The sequence below is a fragment of the Oncorhynchus clarkii genome, chromosome 31 (assembly GCF_045791955.1).
Source record: "Oncorhynchus clarkii lewisi isolate Uvic-CL-2024 chromosome 31, UVic_Ocla_1.0, whole genome shotgun sequence".
Lineage (NCBI taxonomy): Eukaryota > Metazoa > Chordata > Actinopteri > Salmoniformes > Salmonidae > Oncorhynchus > Oncorhynchus clarkii.
In genome coordinates, this window is record NC_092177.1 from 27,048,172 (window position 1) to 27,072,510 (window position 24,339).

Sequence of the window (24,339 nt, forward strand, 5' to 3'; positions counted from 1 at the left end):
CAAATCAAACTTGATCAAATGACTGTGATTCCTAATCTCTGGTGTTATATAAAATACCCATTAATGCTTGGATCATTTATTCTCCCTCTGACAACGTCATGTCCAGTTGGGAGTGTAAAGACGCAGCTTTCAGAAAGCCAGGGAAAAACATTGAAACCTCAGAGGATATTAAGCAGCAGTTTTTCCGCATGCTAATTTGTGTCTCACTGTCTCTCTGTCTGCCACACATTCAGACAGGGGATCATACTCATCAGCACTTCAATAACTAGCATCCCCGCTAAAGACACATCTTCTTAAGCAGCTGCAGTGTGTGTGTGTGTGTGTGTGTGTGTGTGTGTGTGTGTGTGTGTGTATCTGGCGGAGTCTATCTGGTATCTTGTGTGCTTCTGCTCTGTGTTTTGGGGTGTGGAAGGAATGCCAAGACGAGGCGCCCATAGCCAGGGCTGTGCTGTGTGTGTTGGGGTGTGGAAGGAATGCCAAGACGAGGAGCCCATAGCCAGGGCTTTTCTGTGTGTTTTGTGGTGTGGAAGAAAGTGTGAACACGAGGCATCCATAGCTGGAGCTGTGCTGTGTGTTTTGGGGTGTGGAAGAATTTTACCAAAATGCGGCATCCATAGCCAGGGCTGTGCTGTGTGTTTTGTGGTGTGGAAGAAAGTGTGAACACGAGGCATCCATAGCTGGGGCTGTGCTGTGTGTTTTGGGGTGTGGAAGAAAGTGCGAACACGAGGCATCCATAGCTGGGGCTGTGCTGTGTGTTTTGTGGTGTGGAAGAAAGTGCGAACACGAGGCATCCATAGCTGGGGCTGTGCTGTGTGTTTTGTGGTGTGGAAGAAAGTGCGAACACGAGGCATCCATAGCTGGGGCTGTGCTGTGTGTTTTGTGGTGTGTGCGAACACGAGGCATCCATAGCTGGGGCTGTGCTGTGTGTTTTGTGGTGTGGAAGAAAGTGCGAACACGAGGCATCCATAGCTGGGGCTGTGCTGTGTGTTTTGGGGTGTGGAAGAAAGTACCAAAATGCGGCGCCCATAGCTGGGGCTTTGCTGTGTGTCTTGGGTTGTGGAAGAAAGTACCAAGATGAGTCTACATTCTCGTCACATCACATCATCGCCTGTCCCTCCCCCTCTTTCCTCTCTACGTCTTCCTTGGAGGCAGACAAGACATTTAATGATTTGCTCCTAAATATTAAGTGGATTAATCAGGAACAGAGCTAGAGCTTCATAAATAGCAATGAGAGGCGGTGAGACGAGAGTGGGTCGAGGATCCTCTCCGTATCCACTGTGTAGAGCTATTAAGAGTTTATTAATGCACTGGATTAAACCCAATAACCTCTATTTAAAGAAGGTGGGACATGCAGTCTATCTTAACGATGGATCTCATAGGGGTCACACCGAAAGGGGATTGGGAGCCAGGGAAACAATTCCCGCCTCCACAGCTGAGTGACATGGGGCAAAAGCCAATCATATTTCATCTATGAGGGAGCCCTGGAGAGTTAGTGTCTCGCCCTCTTGTACAGAACCTTTCGACGTGCTTAGTGGCGATATAGAGGTCCAAACTGCTTAACGCTGCAGGTTGAAGTTAAATATATAATGGACACCTTTTCCATTTATGCTATGTTAATCTGCACCTTTCACCGACCAAAAACGTCCCCGATACAGCAACAGCAGATGTGGTACTTCTGAGTTTTAAGCTTGAGTAAAACGAGAGAGCAAGTCATATTTAGGAGGAACAATCAAGCCCTCAACTAAGGGACATGACAATCCGATAAGGGGCTGGTTTGACAAATGTCAACATGCTCTGTCAACACATTGATGCTCTGTCAACACCTCTCCCTGATAACGCCTGCTGTCCCTGAGAGGATGCAGAAACAGTACCCTATGTTCATCCTGACAGTATCCGTGGGGCTTTTGCAGTGTCTTTGTTAGGCTTGCGTCTGCAGGGGAAATAATAGGAAACAAGTGGCGTTTAACACGTTCAAACAATCTGCATCAATTCAGCCCATGGTACCGTATTTCAGTTCTCCACAAACCTACAGTGCCTTGGAGAATAGGTTGTGTATGAGCAGCAATATTACAGTTCTCCACAAACCTACTTCCTTGGAGAATAGGTTGTGTATGAGCAGCAATATTACAGTTCTCCAGAAACCTACTTCCTTGGAGAATAGGTGGTGTATGAGCAGCAATATTACAGTTCTCCAGAAACCTACTTCCTTGGAGAATAGGTGGTGTATGAGCAGCAATATTACAGTTCTCCACAAACCTACTTCCTTGGAGAATAGGTTGTGTATGAGCAGCAATATTACAGTTCTCCAGAAACCTACTTCCTTGGAGAATAGGTGGTGTATGAGCAGCAATATTACAGTTCTCCAGAAACCTACTTCCTTGGAGAATAGGTTGTGTATGAGCGGCAATATTACAGTTCTCCAGAAACCTACTTCCTTGGAGAATAGGTTATGTATGAGCAGCAATATTGCAGTTCTCCAGAAACCTACTTCCTTGGAGAATAGGTGGTGTATGAGCAGCAATATTACATTTCTGGATTTGAAGGCTTGGTCTTGGAATGGCTCACATTTGGAAAGATTCATTTTTCTGTGACGTTGACTGAACAAGATACCGGGCTGGCCCGGCCGACTTGATTTTCAGACACTAATCTTAGGTCAGTATTGTGTGTTTTCCCCAAATGGATTTGAGAAGGGTAGGCTGTACCTAGATCTGTGCCCAATGCGCCGTTTCTATCCATAGCTATATTAATCCACACCACCAGTCACAGATCACAGCCCTAACCTAGTTTTAAATCACCATGACACAGCCATAACAGACTCAGAATGATAGAGGGAGTGAGAGGGCAGAAGAGATAGAGGGAGAGAGACTGAAAAATAGATTTTCTTCCAGCTGCATGAATCAAATTGAGTACAAAAGGGCATTATCAAATCGATAGATTTAATATGGCATATTAGATGAAGACAAAGGCATGTCTGGTGAGGGGAGTTAACTTTTGACTGATGTCACTGGGACACATCAATATAGTCCATTGCCATTTGGATGAAGGATAAGCTATGTAAAATGCAATAACACAACTCTCAAACCTCGATGAAACTTGTAAAAGGATTTTAGCTGTGACAGAGTGACAGAGTGACAGAGTATGACAGAGTGACAGAGTATGACAGAGTGACAGAGTATGTGTCATATATATTTTGTGTGTGTGTGTTCACGCAAAAAATGGACATCATTTAAATAAGACCATCACACAGAGTAGGTACAGGACAGGACAGACTTAAATTTATTCAGACAAACATTGTGGAACTGTTACAATAAAATCAAGATATTTTCAGCCCATAACATCAACATTCCATAATAGCTCCAGAAGGGGAAAAATAAGACACTGAAGAACTCACTACACTATGCTTCTATGGAAAGAGCTACATGAATCTAGCTACATTAAGGACAATTGATTTACACACTTTAGTCTGTTAAATGCAACTGGACAAAGCCACGGTGCCTTCACATGGCAATATATTACACCCCTTTCACAGAGTATTTTTTTCTCTTTACAAAGTAAAAAATATATAGAATTAACAAAGAAGACTTTAGCAAATATGGCCATGTACGTGTTTGTTTGGACTAGCGGAGCTGTCATACTAGAACTGTGTGTGTGTGTGTGTGTGTGTGTGTGTATCTGAGGACAGTTCAGTAACTGTCTAATACAGGTTGGAAATGAGAAGGACCATTTCCTTCTCAATTATTGCGCTTTTGTTATTGCGCTTTTGTAGACGTTTGAGCAACTAGGGTTACTCAGCTTTGTACACAAGTAGGCCAGGCAATGGAGGGACAGCAGTGACATCAGGACAGGGCAAGGGTCACTTAAGACATCATGAGAGGGCAAAGGTCAAGGCCAGATTGATGGCAGGATCAAAAAAGGAGCCTTACACTGCTTCGGAAAGAGATTACTTTATACACACATGTTACAAGTATGTTACAGCCTCTCTCTCTGTGTGTGTGTGTGTGTGTGTGTGTGTGTGTGTGTGTGTGTGTGTGTGTGTGTGTGTGTGTGTGTGTGTGTGTGTGTGTGTGTGTGTGTGTGTGCGTGTGCGTGTGTGTGTGTATTGTGTTAGTGGAAGGTTTATTGTCTCTCTGGATGATGTACACACAGAGAGGTCAGAGTTGAAGATGCAAAGGGTAAAAAAATGAAAGGGTCATCATGCATGTTATTGACGAGATCAACAAACAACCAATCACTATCAGGGTCAGAGGTGAGAGGTCAGAGGGGATGCAGTGACCAGATGAGTTAATGTTGTGATCGATACAGGAAATCACCCAAAAGTTGTTACTAAATACACAGATATACAGTTGAAGTCGGAAGTTTACATCCACTTAGGAGTCATTAAAACATTTTTTTTCAACCACTCCACAAATTTCTTGTTAACAAACTATAGTTTTGGCAAGTCGGTTAGGACATCTACTTTGTGCATAACACAAGTAATTTTTCCAATAATTGTTTACAGACAGATTATTTCACTTATAATTCACTGTCACAATTCCAGTGGGTCAGAAGTTTACATACACTAAGTTGACTGTGCCTTTAAACAGCTTGGAAAATTCCAGAGAATTATGTCATGGCTTTAGAAGCTTCTGATAGGCTAATTGACATCATTTGAGTCAACTGGATGTGTACCTGTGGATGTATTTTAAGGCCTACTCAGTGCCTCTTTGCTTGACATCATGGGAAAATCTAAAGAAATCTACAAAAAAAATGTAGACCTCCACAAGTCTGGTTCATCCTTGGGAGCAATTTCCAAATGCCTGAAGGTACCACGTTCATCCGTACAAACAATAGTATGCAAGTATAAACACCATGGGCCCACGCAGCCGTCATACCGCTCAGGAAGGAGACTCTTTCTGTCTCCTAGAGATGAACGTACTTTAGTGAGAAAAGTGCAAATCAATCCCAGAACAACAGCAAAGTACCTTGTGAAGATGCTGGAGGAAACAGGTACAAAAGTATCTATATCCACAGTAAAACTACTATATAGACATAACCTGAAAAGTCGATCAGCAAGGAAGAAGCCACTGCTCCAAAACCAACATAAAAAAGCCAGACTACGGTTTCAAACTGCACATGGGGACAAAGATCGGACTTTTTGGAGAAATGTCCTCTGGTCTGATGAAGCAAAAATAGAACTGTTTGGCAATAATGACCATTGTTATGTTTGGAGGAAAAAGGGGGAGGCTTGCAACTGTGAAGCACGGGGGTGGCAGCATCATGTTGTGGGGGTGCTTTGCTGCAGGAGGGACGGGTGCACTTCACAAAATAGATGGCATTATAAGGGAGGAAAATTATGTGGATATATTGAAGCAACATCTCAAGACATCAGTTAAAGTTAAAGCTTGGTCGCAAATGGGTCTTCCAAATGGACAATGACCCCAAGCATACTTCCAAAGTTGTGGCAAAATGGCAAAATGGCTTAAGGACAACAAAGTCAAGGTATTGGAGTGGTCTTCACAAAGCCCTGACCTCAAACCAATATAACATTTATGGGCAGAACTGAAAAAGCGTGTACGAGCAAGGAGGCCTACAAACCTGACTCAATTACACCAGTTCTGTCAGGAGGAATGGGCCAAAATTCACCCAACTTATTGTGGGAAGTTTGTGGAAGGCTACCCGAAATGTTTGACCCAAGTTAAACAATTTTAAGGCAATGCTACCAAATACTAATTGAGTGTATGTAAATTTCTGACCCACTGAGAATGTGGTGAAAGAAATAAAAGCTGAAATAAATGGTTCTCTCTACTATCATTCTGACATTTCACATTCTTAAAATAAAGTGGTGATCCTAAGTGACCTAAAACAGGGAATTTTTACTGGGATTAAATGTCAAGAAATGTAATAAAACATACATTTTTTTAAAGAGTTTAAATGTATTTGGCTAATGTGTATGTAAACTTCTGACTTCAACTGTATATTGTTATGGTTGAGGGACATTGAAATAGTTAGAGAGGGGGAAGGAGAGAGAGGGGGAAGGAAGAAACAAATAAGAACAGAGAACAAAAAGGGAGGATAGGCATTAGAGAAAAATATACATTTTAGGGAAAGCGAAAGAATGCCCGAAACCCAATAGCATACATTTCTTCCCCTGAGTTCCTCTGCCTGTCTTTCATCTTGGAGCGAGATGAAAGGTTGACTCTACGGGCGTCAAATGACCACCCATTACCCACAACCCCCATTCCGCCCAATCATGGTGTCCATTACTCGTCTCCACAGAGACCCTGGGCTGAGAGACAAGGCAGTGAGCGATATGGCAGGCTCGCAGGGGAGACATCTCTGAGCTATAAAAAAACGAAATAAGGGAAACGAGAGAGAGGAGCGCCATGGCTGTAAAACTCCCTCACACATTCCCCCAGTGTGAAAAACAGAGGAGAGAGTGAGAGAGAGAGAGGAGGGTAGAGAGAGGGAGAAAAATAGGGAAAATAAGCGAGTGACAAAATGATAGTGAAGATGAGCAAGAGAGAGGGGGAGCTAGAGGGAGTAGAAGGCTGTGAGAGAGGGAGCAGAGGAAGAGTGAGAGAGTGGGAGATTTGAAAGTGAGCAATCAGTGTTAGGTCGTGATAGGCTGTTTTCTAATTAGCTGTGTGCCTGCCTGGAACTACACTTGTATTTTACAGATTGAAACATCAGTGGTACCAACTGATTGGCTGAAGAGTAGAAGAGCTCAGTGATGTATTGTGTGAAGTTTTAGTCAGTGCTGGATCCCTTTCATAACAAGATTGAAAACTGCAAACTGTAGTAAGTGCAGTCGACTGTGGTATTTTGGACGCGGTAATTGCAGAATAACTGCAGCTAAACTGCCTAATTACTGTAGTAAAAACAACAGTTATACTGCACTCTGACTGGAATCTTTTTCCGTAAGGGCTGAGCCAAAGTGTCAATCACAAGAGTCTCACACTTTAATCAAAGATCCGTTCAAGATGTGTTCCCGCAGGCCAAAGCACGCCAAAGCACGCCAAAGCAAGAGCAATGTATCATTATGCTGCATCACAAGACCAATGAAACACAAGCCTTACAAATACAGTACTGACAACTGATAAAGTAGTGCCCGGCTGAAACCCCTTTATATATACGTCTGATCATCCAAGGCCTGTCATTATCAAAGTGGAATGCCACTGAGCATTGTGTGGGTGTCCTTATACTGTTCCAGGGTCAGGCTTAACTGTTCAAAAGCCTACCTTCTGGGTTAAGCCTATCTCATCTGGGTTCGTGGGCTAGATACATTCAGATAACTGACCTCACTTGATTACCACGCGGAATATTCTGGGAAAAAAAAGCAGGAACTCATTTAGAATAGAAGTTATAGAATGTTCCACTTCCTCAGTCAACAGTACACACCAATGGCTACAGAAATAAAACTCTATGACAAACAAAACTATTGTGCTATGTTCCTTTTAACAGACTCAATGCTTCTAGTTGTGCCCCCCCCCCCCCCCCCCCCCCCCCCCCAAAGCGAACCCTTAAAAGCATTTTCTCTTTGTGTCCGTTTCTAAATCTGCAGGCTGGATTTGGGAGGGTTTGGAAAAAGGTCTGAATAATGGCAGGGCTCTTTGTGTGACCACAATTAGATTTCTCTGTTCTGTAGCTCTACAGACTAAGTGCCTCCAACTGAAACAGAAGTACAAAACTAGCTGGGGAAAAAGTCATTATCAAAGCTTTCAAGTTGAAGAGAGTGGTTGCTATTTAGTAAGTGGCTAACAACATGGTTTTGAACTTTTAAAAGCTCAATTGGAAGAGGAATCATCAAATAAAGACTGCACAGCATTGAGACAGCAAGGGGAGGGAGGGAGCACTGCAGTAGCCAATATGGACATTGTCAAATCAACATCTAATCCAATTTTATTTGTCACATGCTTCATACACAACAGGTGTAGACTAACAGTGAAATTCTTACTTTACAGGTCCCTTTCCAACACTGGACACAGGATACATAGAGAGTTATACACTGAGTGGACAAAACATTAGGTACACCTGCTCTTTCCCTGACATAGACTGACTAGTTGAATCCAGATGAGATCCCTTATTGATGTCCCCTGTTAAATCCACTTCAATCAGTGTATATGAAGGGGAGGAGACCGGTTAAAGAAGGAATTTAAGTCTTGAGGCGAGGCAATTGAGACATGGATTGTGTATATGGGGCGTTCAGAGGGTGAATGGGAAAAACACACCTTTGAATGGGGTATGGTAGTAGGTGCCAGGCGCACCGGTTTATGTCAAGAACTGCCACGCAGCTGGGTTTTTCACGCTCCCATGTGTAGAATGGTCCACCACCCAAAGCACATCTAGCCAACTTGACACAACTGTGGGAAGTATTGGAGTCAACATGGGCCAGCATCCCTATGGAACGCTTTCGACAACTTGTAGAGTCCATGCCCTGACGAATTGAGTCTGTTCTGAGGGCAAAAGGGCAGGGTGCAACTCAATATTAGGAAAGTGTCCTTAATGTTTGTACACTCAGTGTATCTTGCCACCCAAACTTGTCTTTCCACAGGGGCGTAGTCAGGGAACATGCAACAAAAAGTAACACATCATCACTCTTTCTGGTTCTAGGGCACCCTGGAGCATTCAAGAACAGCAAGAACATTATTCTCGACCAAAGAGCCTATAGAATATTCTGTAACCAGAGAATATGGTATTCTAGAACATGAGGGGTGAGGCCGGGAGTGGAAAATGTCTTTGACAGAAGGGCCAGAACACACCATAGAATCTCACCTTCAAACCTGTCTCTGACCTCACAGTCAGACAAGAGACTCTCAGAGACGCACAGACACAGATACAGATAAAGAGAGAGAACGGGGAGATGAGAGAGTAAGAACAAGAAAGAGAGGATATAGCAATGTGTCAGTCTATGGTTGAAGGGTTTGAGGACAAACGCAGTAGCAGAGGGACACACATTAAAAGAGACTAGACAGTCTTTGTTTGAATTGAATACGTCTCTATTCTCTGAAGGAGAGTAGGAGGGACACACTATATGAAGGTTGAGTAGCGGAGAGAAAGTTTCAAGGTGAACAAGAGGCATAGAGGAGGGGATAGTCAGTTGAACACAGAGTTGATGCTGAGGGGTACGAAGGAGACACTGGAATGGCTTCAGGTCTGTTCAGAGTTAACGGGGGTCCCTGGTTGGTTGATGGGAGAACAGGTGGGGGTGGAGCTACCAGATGTAGCCAATCTCGTCATCTTTGTCATCTTCCTCGTCCTCGTCATCCTCAATGGCCCCTCTGGGATGGATCCGGCCCCTCCTCTGCTTCTGCCGGCTCCTCCCACTCTGAGCTGGCTCCTCCTCCTGGTCATCAAGGAGAATGACAGCGCCCCCACTGCCAAAATCCCCTGAGGTCTCTTGGTCCTCCTCTACACACAGAGAGAGAGCGAGAGAGTTAGGTTAGACAGAGACAGACAGGTTAGACAGAGACAGACAGGTTAGACAGATAGGCAGACAGGTTAGACAGAGACAGACAGGTTAGACACACATTTAGACAGAGAGACATATGGGTTAAATAAAGAGACAGAGACAGACAGGTTAGACAAAGAGACAGACAGGTTAGACAGAGAGGCAGACAGGTTAGACAGAGACAGATAGGTTAGACAGAGACAGACAGGTTAGACAGAGACAGACAGGTTAGACAGAGACAGACAGGTTAGACAGAGAGGCAGATAGGTTAGACAGAGACAGACAGGTTAAACAGAGACAGACAGGTTAGACAGAGACAGACAGGTTAGACAGAGACAGGTTAGACAGAGAGGCAGATAGGTTAGACAGAGAGACAGACAGGTTAAACACACATTTAGACAGAGAGACAGATGGGTTAAATAAAGAGACAGAGACAGACAGGTTAGACAAAGAGACAGACAGGTTAGACAGAGAGGCAGACATGTTAGACAGAGAGGCAGATAGGTTAGACAAAGAGACAGACAGGTTAGACAGAGACAGACAGGTTAGACAGAGACAGACAGGTTAGACAGAGACAGACAGGTTAGAAAGAGACAGACAGGTTAGAAAGAGAGGCAGATAGGTTAGACAGAGACAGACAGGTTAGACAGAGACAGACAGGTTAGACAGAGAGGCAGAGAGGCAGACAGGTAGAGACAGACAGGTTAACAGAGACAGAGACAGACAGGTTAGAGACAGAGACAGACAGACAGGTTAGAAAGAGACAGTCAGGTTAAACTGAGACAGACAGGTTAGACAGAGACAGACAGGTTAGACAGAGACAGGTTAGACAGAGAGGCAGATAGGTTAGACATGGAGACAGACAGGTTAAACACACATTTAGACAGAGAGACAGATGGGTTAAATAAAGAGACAGAGACAGACAGGTTAGACAAAGAGACAGACAGGTTAGACAGAGAGGCAGACAGGTTAGACAGAGAGGCAGATAGGTTAGACAAAGAGACAGACAGGTTAGACAAAGAGACAGACAGGTTAGACAGAGAGGCAGATAGGTTAGACAGAGACAGACAGGTTAGACAGAGGCAGATAGGTTAGACAGAGACAGACAGGTTAGACAGAGACAGACAGGTTAGACAGAGACAGACAGGTTAAACAGAGACAGACAGGTTAGACAGAGACAGACAGGTTAGACAGAGACAGACAGGTTAAACAGAGACAGACAGGTTAGACAGAGAGACAGACAGGTTAGACAGAGAGGCAGATAGGTTAGACAGAGACAGACAGACAGACAGGTTAGACAGAGAGGCAGACAGGTTAGACAGAGACAGACAGGTTAGACAGAGAGACAGACAGGTTAGACAGAGAGGCAGATAGGTTAGACAGAGAGACAGACAGGTTAGACAAAGAGACAGACAGGTTAGACAAAGAGACAGACAGGTTAGACAGAGACAGACAGGTTAGACAGAGAGGCAGACAGGTTAGACAAAGAGACAGACAGGTTAGACAAAGAGAAAGACAGGTTAGACAGAGACAGACAGGTTAGACAGAGAGGCAGACAGGTTAGACAAAGAGACAGACAGGTTAGACAGAGCGGCAAACAGGTTAGACAAAGAGACAGACAGGTTAGACAGAGAGGCAGAGAGGTTAGACAAAGAGACAGACAGGTTAAACAAACATTTAGACAGAGAGACAGATGGGTTAAATAAAGAGGCAGACAGGTTAGACAGAGAGACAGACAGGCTAGACAGAGAGGCAGATAGGTTAGACAGAGACAGACAGGTTAGACAGAGACAGACAGGTTAGACAGAGACAGACAGGTTAGACAGAGAGGCAGATAGGTTAGACAGAGAGACAGACAGGTTAAACACACATTTAGACAGAGAGACAGATAGGTTAGACAGAGAGGCAGATAGGTTAGAAAGAGACAGACAGGTTAGACAGAGACAGACAGGTTAGACAGAGAGGCAGATAGGTTAGACAGAGACAGACAGGTTAGACAGAGACAGACAGGTTAGACAGAGAGGCAGACAGGTTAGACAGAGACAGACAGGTTAGACAGAGACAGACAGGTTAGAAAGAGACAGACAGGTTAGACAGAGAGGCAGACAGGTTAGACAGAGAGACAGATGGGTTAAATAAAGAGGCAGACAGGTTAGACAGAGAGACAGACAGGTTAGACAGAGACAGACAGGTTAGACAGAGACAGACAGGTTAGACAGAGACAGACAGGTTAGACAGAGAGACAGATGGGTTAAATAAAGAGGCAGACAGGTTAGACAGAGAGACAGACAGGCTAGACAGAGAGACAGACAGGTTAGACAGAGAGACAGATGGGTTAAATAAAGAGGCAGACAGGTTAGACAGAGAGACAGACAGGCTAGACAGAGAGACAGACAGGTTAGACAGAGAGACAGATGGGTTAAATAAAGAGGCAGACAGGTTAGACAGAGAGACAGACAGGTTAGAGCAGAGGTTCCCAAACTTCTTCGGCCAGTGACCCCATTTTGTTCTAATTTATTTTGCAACACCACCCTATAAAAAACCTTCATTTAATCTGAAGGAAGTATGGTTTGAAGTGACTGAAATGCATCAGAAAGGTCTTGGGATGTTCAGAAGATCATCAGACAATCATTTTGTTTGATCTTGATGTTCTTTTCCCCCCAGTCTGATTTAGTGCCTGGTCTTGTCCACTCTGTTCTAATGAGGCGTGTTGGGTTTTGTAAAGAGAAACAGAAGACACATACGTGTTCCTGAGAGTCTAACTTTTCAGTGATGGGGTCATAATATGTAGTTTAAACCAATCAAAAGATAGAGCCACATTTGTAGGAAGAAAACAGAAACCCCTCTGTTTATTACAGTCACATCTAGCGGCTACCGGAGGTTACTGACATAACCCCGGTTCTATGAACCAAGTGCAATTAAAGAGTTTCTCTCGCAACCCCATTTTCAAATCAGGCGACCCCCACGTGACAGCGAGACAGGCAGGTTAGATACAGAAACTAACTACCACTGACGATCTGCTTTTGGTTGAGATGCGCTTTTCCGACAACACAATGCATTACTGTAAATAACCTCATCTTCCTCCAATGGCCCATGTGAGCCGGAGCGCTGCTTTATTCAAGCTCACAATCTTATAGCATCAAACGCTTCAAAGGAACGCTGTTAAAGCCCAAATACATGAACAGTGAATCAGAGGAGGCAGCCAGAGGCATTCAGCTATAGATAGATAAGGCTTCACAGGCTGTTCTCAGATCTGTCTGGTTGGATACACAACTTCCATTAGCAGCACAGGATTTACAACACTAACATTCAGTCTGGCAATTGTTACTGAAGATCAGTCTCCTTGTGAAATTGAACAATTATTTAGAGATACAAGTACCAAAAATCGCATTCCATAACTACAAAACAAAAATGTGACAATAACAACCTCCCTTCCTCCTAAAGGGCTGGAGAGTTTTTTTCATTTTCACGGCGCAACACACACACACGCACGCACGCACACACATACGCACTTTTGCCCTGTAAAAAAGTGTCTAACAGATCAGACATTGAGAGGCATCCCACGTTCAGTGGTATCTTTAAAGAAAGACTCAGCGAGATGGCTGCCTCCAGCAACCCGAGATAACACAGGCTCAGATCACACAGACACACACACACACACACACACACACACACACACACACACACACACACACACACACACACACACACACACACACACACACACACACAGTAACACCTGTATCAATGAGCACACTCGTAGAGACATTTGGGGCACCGTGTAAAGAGTATCCTGGAGGTGTACTGTGTGTGCCTGTGCTCATGTGTTGAAAAGGGTGAGTCATTTTATGTCGGGTTCAAATACTATGTGAAACCTTTCAAATACTTGCTGTAGCTTGCCTGGAGTGCCAGATGGGCGTGATCTGCAGTTTTAGTGTGTGTGTGTGTTGACTGTGATTGGTCTTACCACAAGTGGGGTTGCCCTGTTTTCTGGAGCCGGCGATCTCGTTGCCGTATTTGTCCACACACCAACACTGTCCAGTACTACCATGACACTGGGTTGGCTTAAAGTATCCCTCCTCAGAACAGCGTGGAATATAGGCCCCTAGAGAGAGAGAGAAAGAGAGAGAGAGAGAGAGAGAGAGAGAGAGAGAGAGAGAGAGAGAGAGAGAGAGAGAGAGAGAGAGAGAGAGAGAGAGAGAGACAGAGAAGAGAGAGAGAGAGAGAGAGAGAAAGAGAGAGAGAGAGAGAGAGAGAGAGAGAGAGAGAGAGAGAGAGAGAGAGAGAGAGAGAGAGAGAGAGAGAGAGAGAGAGAGAGAGAGAGAGAGAGAGAGAGAGAGAGAGAGAGAGAGAGAGACAGAGAGACACAGAGAGAGACACAGAGAGAGAGAGAGAGAGAGAGAGAGAGAGAGAGAGAGAGAGAGAGAGAGAGAGAGAGAGAGAGAGAGAGAGAGAGAGAGAGAGAGGAAGAGAGACAGAGAGAGACACAGAGAGAGACACAGAGAGAGACACAGAGAGAGACACAGAGAGAGACACAGAGAGAGAGACAGAGAGAGACAGAGAGAGACAGAGAGAGAGAGAGAGAGAGAGAGAGAGAGAGAGAGAGAGAGAGAGAGACACAGAGAGAGACACAGAGAGAGACACAGAGAGAGACACAGAGAGAGACACAGAGAGAGAGACAGAGAGACACAGAGAGAGAGACACAGAGAGAGAGACATGAGTGAAATAAAGAAGAAAAAACACAATTCTAAACAATCTTGTAATAAAACCATATTTACTAAACACTCACTCCATCTCCAATGTACTCATGGTCATGTCTCTGTAGGTTTTGTGTATGCAGAGGCTGAGGCAAACAATCAATTACTAGAACCTAGGCTCTGACAACAGTAATACATCCTGCTTAAAGGGGACCAGGCATTTTCAATAACAGCACACACACACACAGACACACAGACACACACACACACACACACACACACACACACACACACACACACACACACACACACACACACACACACACACACACACACACATTAACATCATTTTTCATTTTTTTGTGACCCAGTGAAAGACAATTTCTCAAAGTGTGTTTTGTCGTGAGTTATAACACTATTACGCACGATTATTGATGGCCGTTTGGCTGAGGGTTTGAAGGGGTTAGGGGCGGGGGACTTTTAGATAAAATGTCAGGGTGTGTGTGTGTGCTATTGATATTTTGTGTTGTTGTCAGCTGGGTGATGTATTACGGCTAAATATGTAGCTTAATTCCATATGCAGTGTAAAAAATATTAAATAAACGATATATACAAAATAAATGGACTTTTTGCAGAGGAGTGATTGACAGCTGTTACTCCAGCAGACTGACCTATGACAGTGTTCCTCCGACCCTGGATCTGACTCCGGTTCATCTCATTCTGGCAGGGCAGACCTGGAGAAAGACATACAGAACAGTTCAAATGAACCTTCTCCATCACACACACACCTCTCTTTTTGCTCTTCTACTTCTCCCATCCCTCTTCCCTCCATGCACTCTATCCCTTCCTTTTTACTGCCTTCCCTTTTAGTGCCTTCCCTTTAGTCATTGTCTGCCCTCCCTTCACCCCTCCATCTCTCTCTTCACCCCTCCATTTCTCCATCTCTCTCTTCACTCTTCCATTTCTCTCTTCACTCCTCCATTTCTCCCTTCACTCCTCCATCTCTCTCTTCACCCCTCCATCTCTCCCTTCACCCCTCCATCTCTCTCTTCACTCCTCCATTTCTCCCTTCACCCCTCCATTTCTCCCTTCACCCCTCCATCTCTCTCTTCACTCCTCCATTTCTCCCTTCACCCCTCCATTTCTCCCTTCACCCCTCCATCTCTCTCTTCACCCCTCCATTTCTTCCCTCACCCCTCCATTTCTCCCTTCACCCCTTCATCTCTCTCTTCACCCCTCCATCTCTCTCTTCACCCCTCCTCTCTCTTCATCCTCCATCTCTCTCTTCACCCCTCCATCTCTCTCCATCTCTCTCTTCACCCCTCCATTTCTCTCTTCACCCCTCCATCTCTCTCTTCACCCCTCCATCTCTCTCTTCACTTCTCCATCTCTCTCTTCACCCCTCCATTTCTCCCTTCACCCCTTCATCTCTCTCTTCACTCCTCCATCTCTCTCTTCACCCCTCCATCCTTCTCTTCACTCTTCCATCTCTCTCTTCACTCCTCCATTTCTCCCTTCAACCCTTCATCTCTCTCTTCACCCCTCCATCTCTCTCTTAACTCCTCCATCTCTCTCACCATCAGGTTTCTGGAAGCAGTAGCACCACTCGTTATTGGACAGTTTTCCATCCTTGAAGGAGTCGCAGGAGTTGAACAGGGGCTTCATACACAGCTCATACTTGTCCAGGTAGATGGCGCTGAGCTCTGATTGGTCCAGCAGGAGGTCATAGTTCATGTCCAGCTTGTTGAACATCCAACCCAGAGAGTCCTTACAGATCGGCAAGATACTGGTGTCAAAACCTGTGGAAGGGGAGATGGGGAGGTTAGTGTGTATGTGGGGTGGGGTGGGGGAAGGGAGGGTAGTTTGAGGACATTTGTGTTTGTGTGTGTGTGTGTGTGTGTGTGTGTGTGTGTGTGTGTGTGTGTGTGTGTGTGTGTGTGTGTGTGTGTGTGTGTGTGTGTGTGTGTGTGTGTGTCTGTTTTAGAAAAGACAGTAAACCATGAAGATTCCTAGAAACCAATAGAATTGGAGTAATATTCAGCTACTTCAGACATTGACATTGAAATTGACTCCAATCTACGTTGTGCCTTTAGATTTGGAGAAAATGAACAACTAAATAATTATTGTTTACTTCTCCCATTGACTTCCCAAACACCTGTCTGGTCTGTTGCGTATGCTTTGCGAAGCGTTCCCAGAAGTATCGCAATGTTGGGCCTCTGCGTTTAGAAACCTTTTGGTTGTATTTGAGGGGTCTTTTCAGGGCCTCTTGTTTTGCTTCAGGTCAGGTCAGGTCAGGGCCTTGTTTCTTATTTTTTTACATAAAAAAAAAAAATCTCCCCAAATACATGGTATCCAATTGTCTCATCTCTGCAACTCCCGTACAGACATGTACATGAGAGGCATGTGTCCTCCGAAACACAACCCAACTGCTTCTTGACCCAATGCCCTGGAAGCCAACCGCACCAATGTGTTGGAGGAAACACCGTACACTTGGCGACTGTGTCAGCTTGCATTGCACCTGGCCTGCCACAGGAGTTGCTGGTGGGCGATGGGACAAGAACATCCCTGCCAGCCAAACCCTCCCCTAACCCCGATGACGCTGGGCCAGTTGTGCCCTGCCCCATGTGTCTCCCGGTTGCTGCCGGCTGCGACAGAGCCTGGATTCGAACCAGGATCTCTAGTGGCACAGCTAGCACTGCAATGTAGTGCCTTAGACTACTGCGCCACTCGGCAGGCCCCTTGTGTCTTGGCTTCAGACAGGGGCTCGTGTCTTGACTTCAGTCAGGTCCTCGTGTCTTGATTTCAGTCAGGTCCTTGTGTCTTGATTTCAGTCAGGGACTCGTGTCTTGACTTCAGTCAGGTCCTCATGTCTTGACTTCAGTCAGGCCCTCGTGTCTTGACTTCAGTCAGGGCCTCGTGTCTTGACTTCAGTCAGGGCCTCGTGTCTTGACTTCAGTCAGGCCCTCGTGTCTTGACTTCAGTCAGGCCCTCGTGTCTTGACTTCAGTCAGGCCCTCGTGTCTTGACTTCAGTCAGGCCCTCGTGTCTTGACTTCAGTCAGGGCCTCGTGTCTTGATTTCAGTCAGGCCCTCGTGTCTTGACTTCAGTCAGGCCCTCGTGTCTTGACTTCAGTCAGGGCCTCGTGTCTTGACTTCAGTCAGGCCCTTGTGTCTTGACTTCAGTCAGGCCCTCGTGTCTTGACTTCAGTCAGGCCCTCGTGTCTTGACTTCAGACAGGGGCTCGTGTCTTGACTTCAGTCAGGGCCTCGTGTCTTGACTTCAGTCAGGGCCTCGTGTCTTGACTTCAGTCAGGCCCTCGTGTCTTGATTTCAGTCAGGGACTCGTGTCTTGACTTCAGTCAGGCCCTCGTGTCTTGATTTCAGTCAGGGACTAGTGTCTTGACTTCAGTCAGGGCCTCGTGTCTTGACTTCAGTCAGGCCCTCGTGTCTTGACTTCAGTCAGGGCCTCGTGTCTTGACTTCAGTCAGGGCCTCGTGTCTTTGCTTGAGTCAGTGACTCTTGTCTTCGGGCTTTTCAGTCCAAAATCTGAGTAAAGTGCTGGGAGAGAGTTTGTACTTTTGAAGTGTGAGACATGTTGACATTTAGTAGAGCACATAGGAGCACTGTCCTCATCATCTACAGTCCTCATTAGAACTGAAAAGAGCAATGGACTTTCAAATGGCAGTGCAATTAAAAACGGGGAAAAAAATACACACACACACACACACACACACACACACACACACACACAGAGAGATAATGGTGTGACTCACGTCCTGCCGCTGAATCAGAGTTGGCAGAGGATTTGAGGTCTCGGTTGGCGTCGAGGTGGAGAACTCCGAACCAGTCCTTCAGTCTGGATGCTAGGCTATGCAGGTCCCCATCACTGCAGACTAGACACACACATACAGATACACATACACACAGACACACACACACACACACACACAGTGTTAATCAGGAAGCAGGGTTGGGCTCAATTCAGAATTTTGGAATTCACTCCCATTCAACTCATGAGATGAAATTCAAATTGAATTGGCCACACCCCGCAGGATGTATAATATTTATTTGCCTTTGAGTGACAGGAAGTAGAATTTAATTCAGTGCAACTCAAATAAATTCCACTCAGTCATAGAACATGAGAGTTTCATTGAATCTGACAGGTCACACTTCCAGATACCAAAGAATATACATTTAATTTGGAATCAATGTTCATATTCTCTTTTAACCTTAGTGCTTAGAATGGCCAATTCTATTTCCACCAACCATGTCATTTGTTTGGCTTCTTTTGAAGTTCTCAGGGTCAACTTCAGGGTTAAACTAATGCATTCTGAGAAATGTAGTATTTTCGTCATAGTGAACAAAATATAAGTGATTCATGAAATATAAGAACTTAGACTATTAGCACACATGTTTTCTTTTCCTTGATCATTAATTTTAAGAGTTTGTTTCACCGATTTTGTATATGCATGTACAGTGGGGAGAACAAGTATTTGATACACTGCCGATTTTGCAGGTTTTCCTACTTACAAAGCATATAGAGGTCTGTAATTTTTTATCATAGGTACACTTCAACTGTGAGAGACGGAATCTAAACAAAAATCCAGAAAATCACATTGTATGATTTTTAAGTAATTAATTTGCATTTTATTGCATGGCATAAGTATTTGATCACCTAACAACCAGTAATAATTCTGGCTCTCACAGACCTGTTAGTTTTTCTTTAAGAATTCCTCCTGTTCTCCACTCATTACCTGTATTACCTGCACCTGTTTGAACTCTTTACCTGTATAAAAGACACCTGTCCACACACTCAATCAAACAGACTCCAACCTCTCCACAATGGTCAAGACCAGAGCGCTGTGTAAGGACATCAGGGATAAAATTGTAGACCTGCACAAGGCTGGGATGGGCTACAGGACAATAGGCAAGCAGCTTGGTGAGAAGGCAACAACTGTTGGCGCAATTATTAGAAAATGGAAGATGACGGTCAATCACCCTCGGTCTGGGGCTCCATGCAAGATCTCACCTCGTGGGGCATCAATGATCATGAGGAAGGTGAGGGATCAGCCCAGAACTACAAGGGCAGGACTTGGTCATTGACCTGAAGAGAGCTGGGACCACAGTCTCAAAGAAAACCATTAGTAACACACTATGCCGTCATGGATTAAAATCCTGCAGCGCACGCAAGGTCCCCCTGCTCAAGCCAGCGCATGTCCAGGCCCGTCTGAAGTTTGCCAATGACCATCTGGATGATCCTGAGGAGGAATGGGATAAGGTCATGCGGTCTGATGAGACAGAAATAGAGCTTTTTGGTCTAAACTCCACTCGCCATGTTTGGAGGAAGAAGAAGGATGAGTACAACCCCAAGAACACCATCCCAACCGTGAAGCATGGAGGTGGAAACATCATTCTTTGGGGATGCTTTTCTGCAAAGGGGACAGGACGACTGCACCGTATTGAGGGGAGGATGGATGGGGCCATGTATTGCGAGATCTTGGCAAACAACCCTCTTCACTCAGTAAGAGCATTGAATATGGGTCGTGGCTGGGTCTTCCAGCATGACAACGACCCGAAACACACAGCCAGGGCAACTAAGGAGTGGCTCCGTAAGAAGCATCTCAAGGTCCTGGAGTGGCCTAGCCAGTCTCCAGACCTGAACCCAATAGAAAATCTTTGGAGGGAGCTGAAAGTCCGTATTGCCCAGCGACAGCCCCGAAACCTGAAGGATCTGGAGAAGGTCTGTATGGAGGAGTGGGCCAAAATCCCTGCTGCAGTGTGTGCAAACCTGGTCAAGAACTACAGGAAACGTATGATCTCTGTAATTGCAAACAAAGGTTTCTGTACCAAATATTAAGTTCTGCTTTTCTGATGTATCAAACACTTACGTTATGCAATAAAATGCAAAGTAGTTACTTAAAAATCATACAATGTGATTTTCTGGATTTTAGATACCGTCTCTCACAGTTGAAGTGTACCTATGATAAAAAATTACAGACCTCAACATGCTTTGTAAGTGGGAAAACCTGCAAAATAGGCAGTGTATCAAATACTTGTTCTCCCCACTGTATATAACGACATGTTTGATGTTTTCTGCTCAAGATGTATATATGTATATGTATATAGCTCAACCCTGGCAGGAAGGCAGGGGAATGTCAATCTCACACTTGTCATTTCAATAAAAATTAATGTATTATATTTTATAGCCACATTGATGCAACATGATTCTGTTTGATAAGGTTGGGTGAAATGACGTCAGCACAATGTTGATTAAACCAATATTTTTCTTGTACTTGACTATAGAAGAACAACACACCACACAGGAGCAGCTGAGTTCTATTGTCCTCCTTGTTGCTATAGGAACACAAGCAGGCACACCATCTTACTGCATGCTCTGTGTGTGTGTGTGTGTGTGTGTGTGTGTGTGTGTGTGTGTGTGTGTGTGTGTGTTACAATCTCTCATTGATCACTAGAAGATACAACTGCACTGTTAGAGCTAGGAACACAAGCTTCATCACTACACCCACAATAATGTCTGCTAAATATATATATACTGTATATATATATATATATATATATAGAGAGAGAGAGTATAACACATTAATTCTGCCAGAGCTCCATCTGAGCTGATACCGAGCTCCACCACAGGTGAGACATTAACATCAGACCCAGCACTGTCACCAGGGACACACACAATCTCAGATGCACACGCAAGCTTGGACACAGAAACACACAGGCACGTACACACTCATACAAATAAACGCACACACACACACACACACACACACACACACACACACTATACTGCAGGCAAATCCCAGATCTCATCTTGGCTTGAAGGTTAACACCAAACAATGTGCTGGTGTGACAGGTCACCTGGGAGTCTATCTTTATTGACCCATAAATAGATAGGGGGTAAAGAAGGACATAAGATGCTACATTAGTCACACAGCAGTTTTCCCCAACTCTATTTAAATGGCCAAAAATCCACTGTGCCAGGAAACAGTGGCTATACTAAGCATTTATTAGAAGTGAATGGTGCTGCTAACTAACAGTTGATACTGGCTCAGATCTGTGATTTCAAGTCCTTGTTTCCTCTCCCATCTTCTCTGACGTGGTCGATACAGAGAAGTCTATCTGACCGCTGTGGAAAACCACTCTCTCATCCACAGCCTCGACCACTAACAAGGTATTTTCGGCCAATTAACAACAACGGACTCACTTTCTGTCAGGATGTGTGTGGGTCTCCGCATGATTGACACGGTCTCTAGGATGATGAGAACTAATTGACAGTTTAATAACGAACCTGAAACGCCTCATACCGAGCGAGCCAATCAAAAGCCATCATCCTTGGCATGCCAAACAGTCATATTCCAGAAGGCTAAAGAACATTAACATTCCAACAGCACACTCACCAATTAGCTAGCATTACATACTGCTACATACTGCAGCAATACTGTAGGAATCCATTCAGCTGGATGCTTAATGATACAAATGTAAGACACAAACCTTATACACAGGATCAGAGACACACACACACAGACACACACTTTCCCAACCTAGAGAATCTGGGTCACTAGAGGAAGAGTTTTCCCATCAGTCACTGGCGTTGTATGGTAATCAAACCCCTCTGCTGTAGCTCCTATTTAAACTGGGACAAAAACTGCTGCAACTTCTGATTACGTACACACTCGTTCATGCACACACGCACACACGCACACACGCACACACACAGCCTACCTTCACTTCCTGTGAGTTGAGCTTGGCAGAGTAATGCTGAGAGACTTTTTTGTGGGTTACAGGTCATACTATTTTCCATATATCTATTTCTGTTGCACTTCATTTTTACCATTTTCTACATTGTAGAATAATAGTGAAAACATCAAAACTGTGAAATAATACAAATGGAATCACGTGGTAACCAAAAAAGTGTTATTAAACAAATCAAAATATATTTTACATTTTAGATTCTTTAAAGTAGGCACCTTTTGCCATGGCATTCTCTCAACCAGCTTCACCTGGAATGCTTTTCCAACAGTCTTGAAGGAGTTCCCACATATGCTGAGCACTTGCTGGCTGTTTTTCCTTCAATCTGTGGTCCAACTCATCCCAAACTATATCAATTGGGTTGAGGTCGGGTGATTGTGGAGGCCCTGTCATCTGATGCAGCACCATTACTCTCCTTCTTGGTCAAATAGCCCTTACACAGCCTGGAGGTGTGTTTTGGGTCATTGTCATGTTGAAAAATAAATGATAGTCCCACTAAGAGCAAACCAGATTGATTGTATGGCGTATCGCTGCAGAATGCTGTGGTAGCCATGTTGTTTAAGTGTGCCTTGAATTCTAAATAAATCACTGACAGTGTCACCAGTAAAGCACACCCACACCTCCTCCTCCATGCTTCACGGTGGAACCAAAAATCTCAAATTTGGACAGGCCAAAGGACAGATTCCCACTGGTCTAATGTACATTGCTCATGTTTCTTGGCCAAAGCAAGTCTCTTCATATTATTGGTGTCCTTTAGTAGTGGTTTCCTTGTAGCAATTTGACCATGAAGGCCTGATTCACGCAGTCTCTTCTGAACAGTTGATTTTGAGATGTGTCTGTTACTTGAACTCTGTGAAGCATTTATTTGGGCTGCAATTTCTGAAGCTGGTAACTCTAATGAACTTATCCTCTGCAGCAGAGGTAACTCTGGGTCTTCCTTTCCTGTGGTGCTCCTCATGAGAGCCAGTTTCATCATAGCGCTTGATGGTTTTTGCGACTGCACTTGAAGAAACGTTTTAAAAAAATCCAGGATTGACTGACCTTCATGTCTTAAAATAATGATGGCCTGCCATTTTTTCTTTACTTATTTGAGCTGTTCTTGCCATAATATGGACATTGCCTTAAACCAAATAGGGCTATATTCTGTATAACACTCCTACCTTGTCACAACACAACTGAAACACATTAAGAAGGAAATAAATTCCACTATTTAACTTTTAACAACGCACACACACCTGTTAATTGAAATGCATTCCAGGTGACTACTTCATGAAGCTGGTTGAGAGAATGCCGATAGTGTGCAAAGCTGTCATCAAGGCAAAGGGTGGCTACGCTGAAGAATCTAAAATCTAAAATATATTTTGATTTGTTTAACACTTTTTTGGTTACCACATGATTCCATAGGTGTTATTTCATAATTTTGATGCCTTCACTATTATTCTACAATGTAGAAAATAGTACAAATAAAGAAAAACCCTTAAATGAGTAGGTGTGTCCAAACTTTTTACTGGTACTGTATTTATACATACATAATACAAAGTAATGCTCATTTTGCTCATATTACAGAGTTTAGGTAATAGTCAATTTTGTATGTAAAGGAAAATCAACAAGAAAATCCCATTTCATTCCATTCCCCCAACCCCACCCAGCCAACATGTCTCCATCCAAGACTCAAGTATATTTGTCCAGACCTCGATTGTTCCTTGACTAGCACCATTCATTCTCGATGTCGATAAGTCAAATGTTCCACCTTCTAACAGTAACTGAATCCACTGATGAATTAGGAGTGATGAGGTGACTGCCATCTAAGAGCCAACATATTTTTTAAGGCAGTGCTGTCTTCCAGCAGTAATCGTGTCTGATTGATTCAGAAATTCAACATGTTATCCTCGTTAAGTAACATAGTGGATGTGAAGCATTGAATATTTACATTCATGCCCTTTTAAATGACTTTTGTAACTTTTTTCCAAAAGCATTTAACTACAGTGCACTCCCATGTCCTATGAAGAACAGGGCCTACCTGATTTAGGGGACACAGTGAACTGTTGGAGCAATTTCATCGTAAAAAGTTGATTTGGCTTTAAATACAGTCTTCGAAAAGACTTGATATGAATAAATTGATTGTTCGGATTACAGGATGCCATGGTCATATTTTGTCCATATTCTGTTTCAGTGTTAATGGTTGTTGGTCTGTGGAACATACTTGTTTAATGGCTAGCTCAGAATATGAGCTTTCCAAAAGCTGTTTATATATTATGGAGATTAGTCCTTTCGGAAGCCCAGATACTTTCTTTAGAAATCCCATTATTGGACGGTTCGGTTGTTGGGTTTCCAAGGGACTCCATAGGCCAGCATAGTTGACCTAAGTTGTACATTTCTAAAAAATGTAAACGAGTTACCTGGTAATGTGTCTTTCAAATCTTAGAATTGTTCTCAAACCATTCCTGTCCA

The 24,339-nt window shown here is 44.1% G+C and overlaps 1 protein-coding gene across 1 annotated transcript in view; it reads right to left on the reverse strand.

Annotated features, from left to right (window-relative positions):
• Positions 1-7,860: 7,860 nt before the first annotated feature.
• LOC139390883 (testican-1-like) overlaps positions 7,861-24,339 on the reverse strand; it is a 34,149-nt gene continuing 17,670 nt past the window's right edge. Inside the window, exons 2-6 of the mRNA XM_071138277.1 lie at positions 17,895-18,014; positions 15,702-15,923; positions 14,796-14,858; positions 13,395-13,532; positions 7,861-9,387 (exon numbers count right to left, since the gene is read on the reverse strand). Coding sequence (XP_070994378.1) covers positions 9,191-9,387; positions 13,395-13,532; positions 14,796-14,858; positions 15,702-15,923; positions 17,895-18,014 — 740 coding nt within the window. The 3' untranslated portion in view covers positions 7,861-9,190. The remainder of the gene's footprint in view (positions 9,388-13,394; positions 13,533-14,795; positions 14,859-15,701; positions 15,924-17,894; positions 18,015-24,339) is intronic.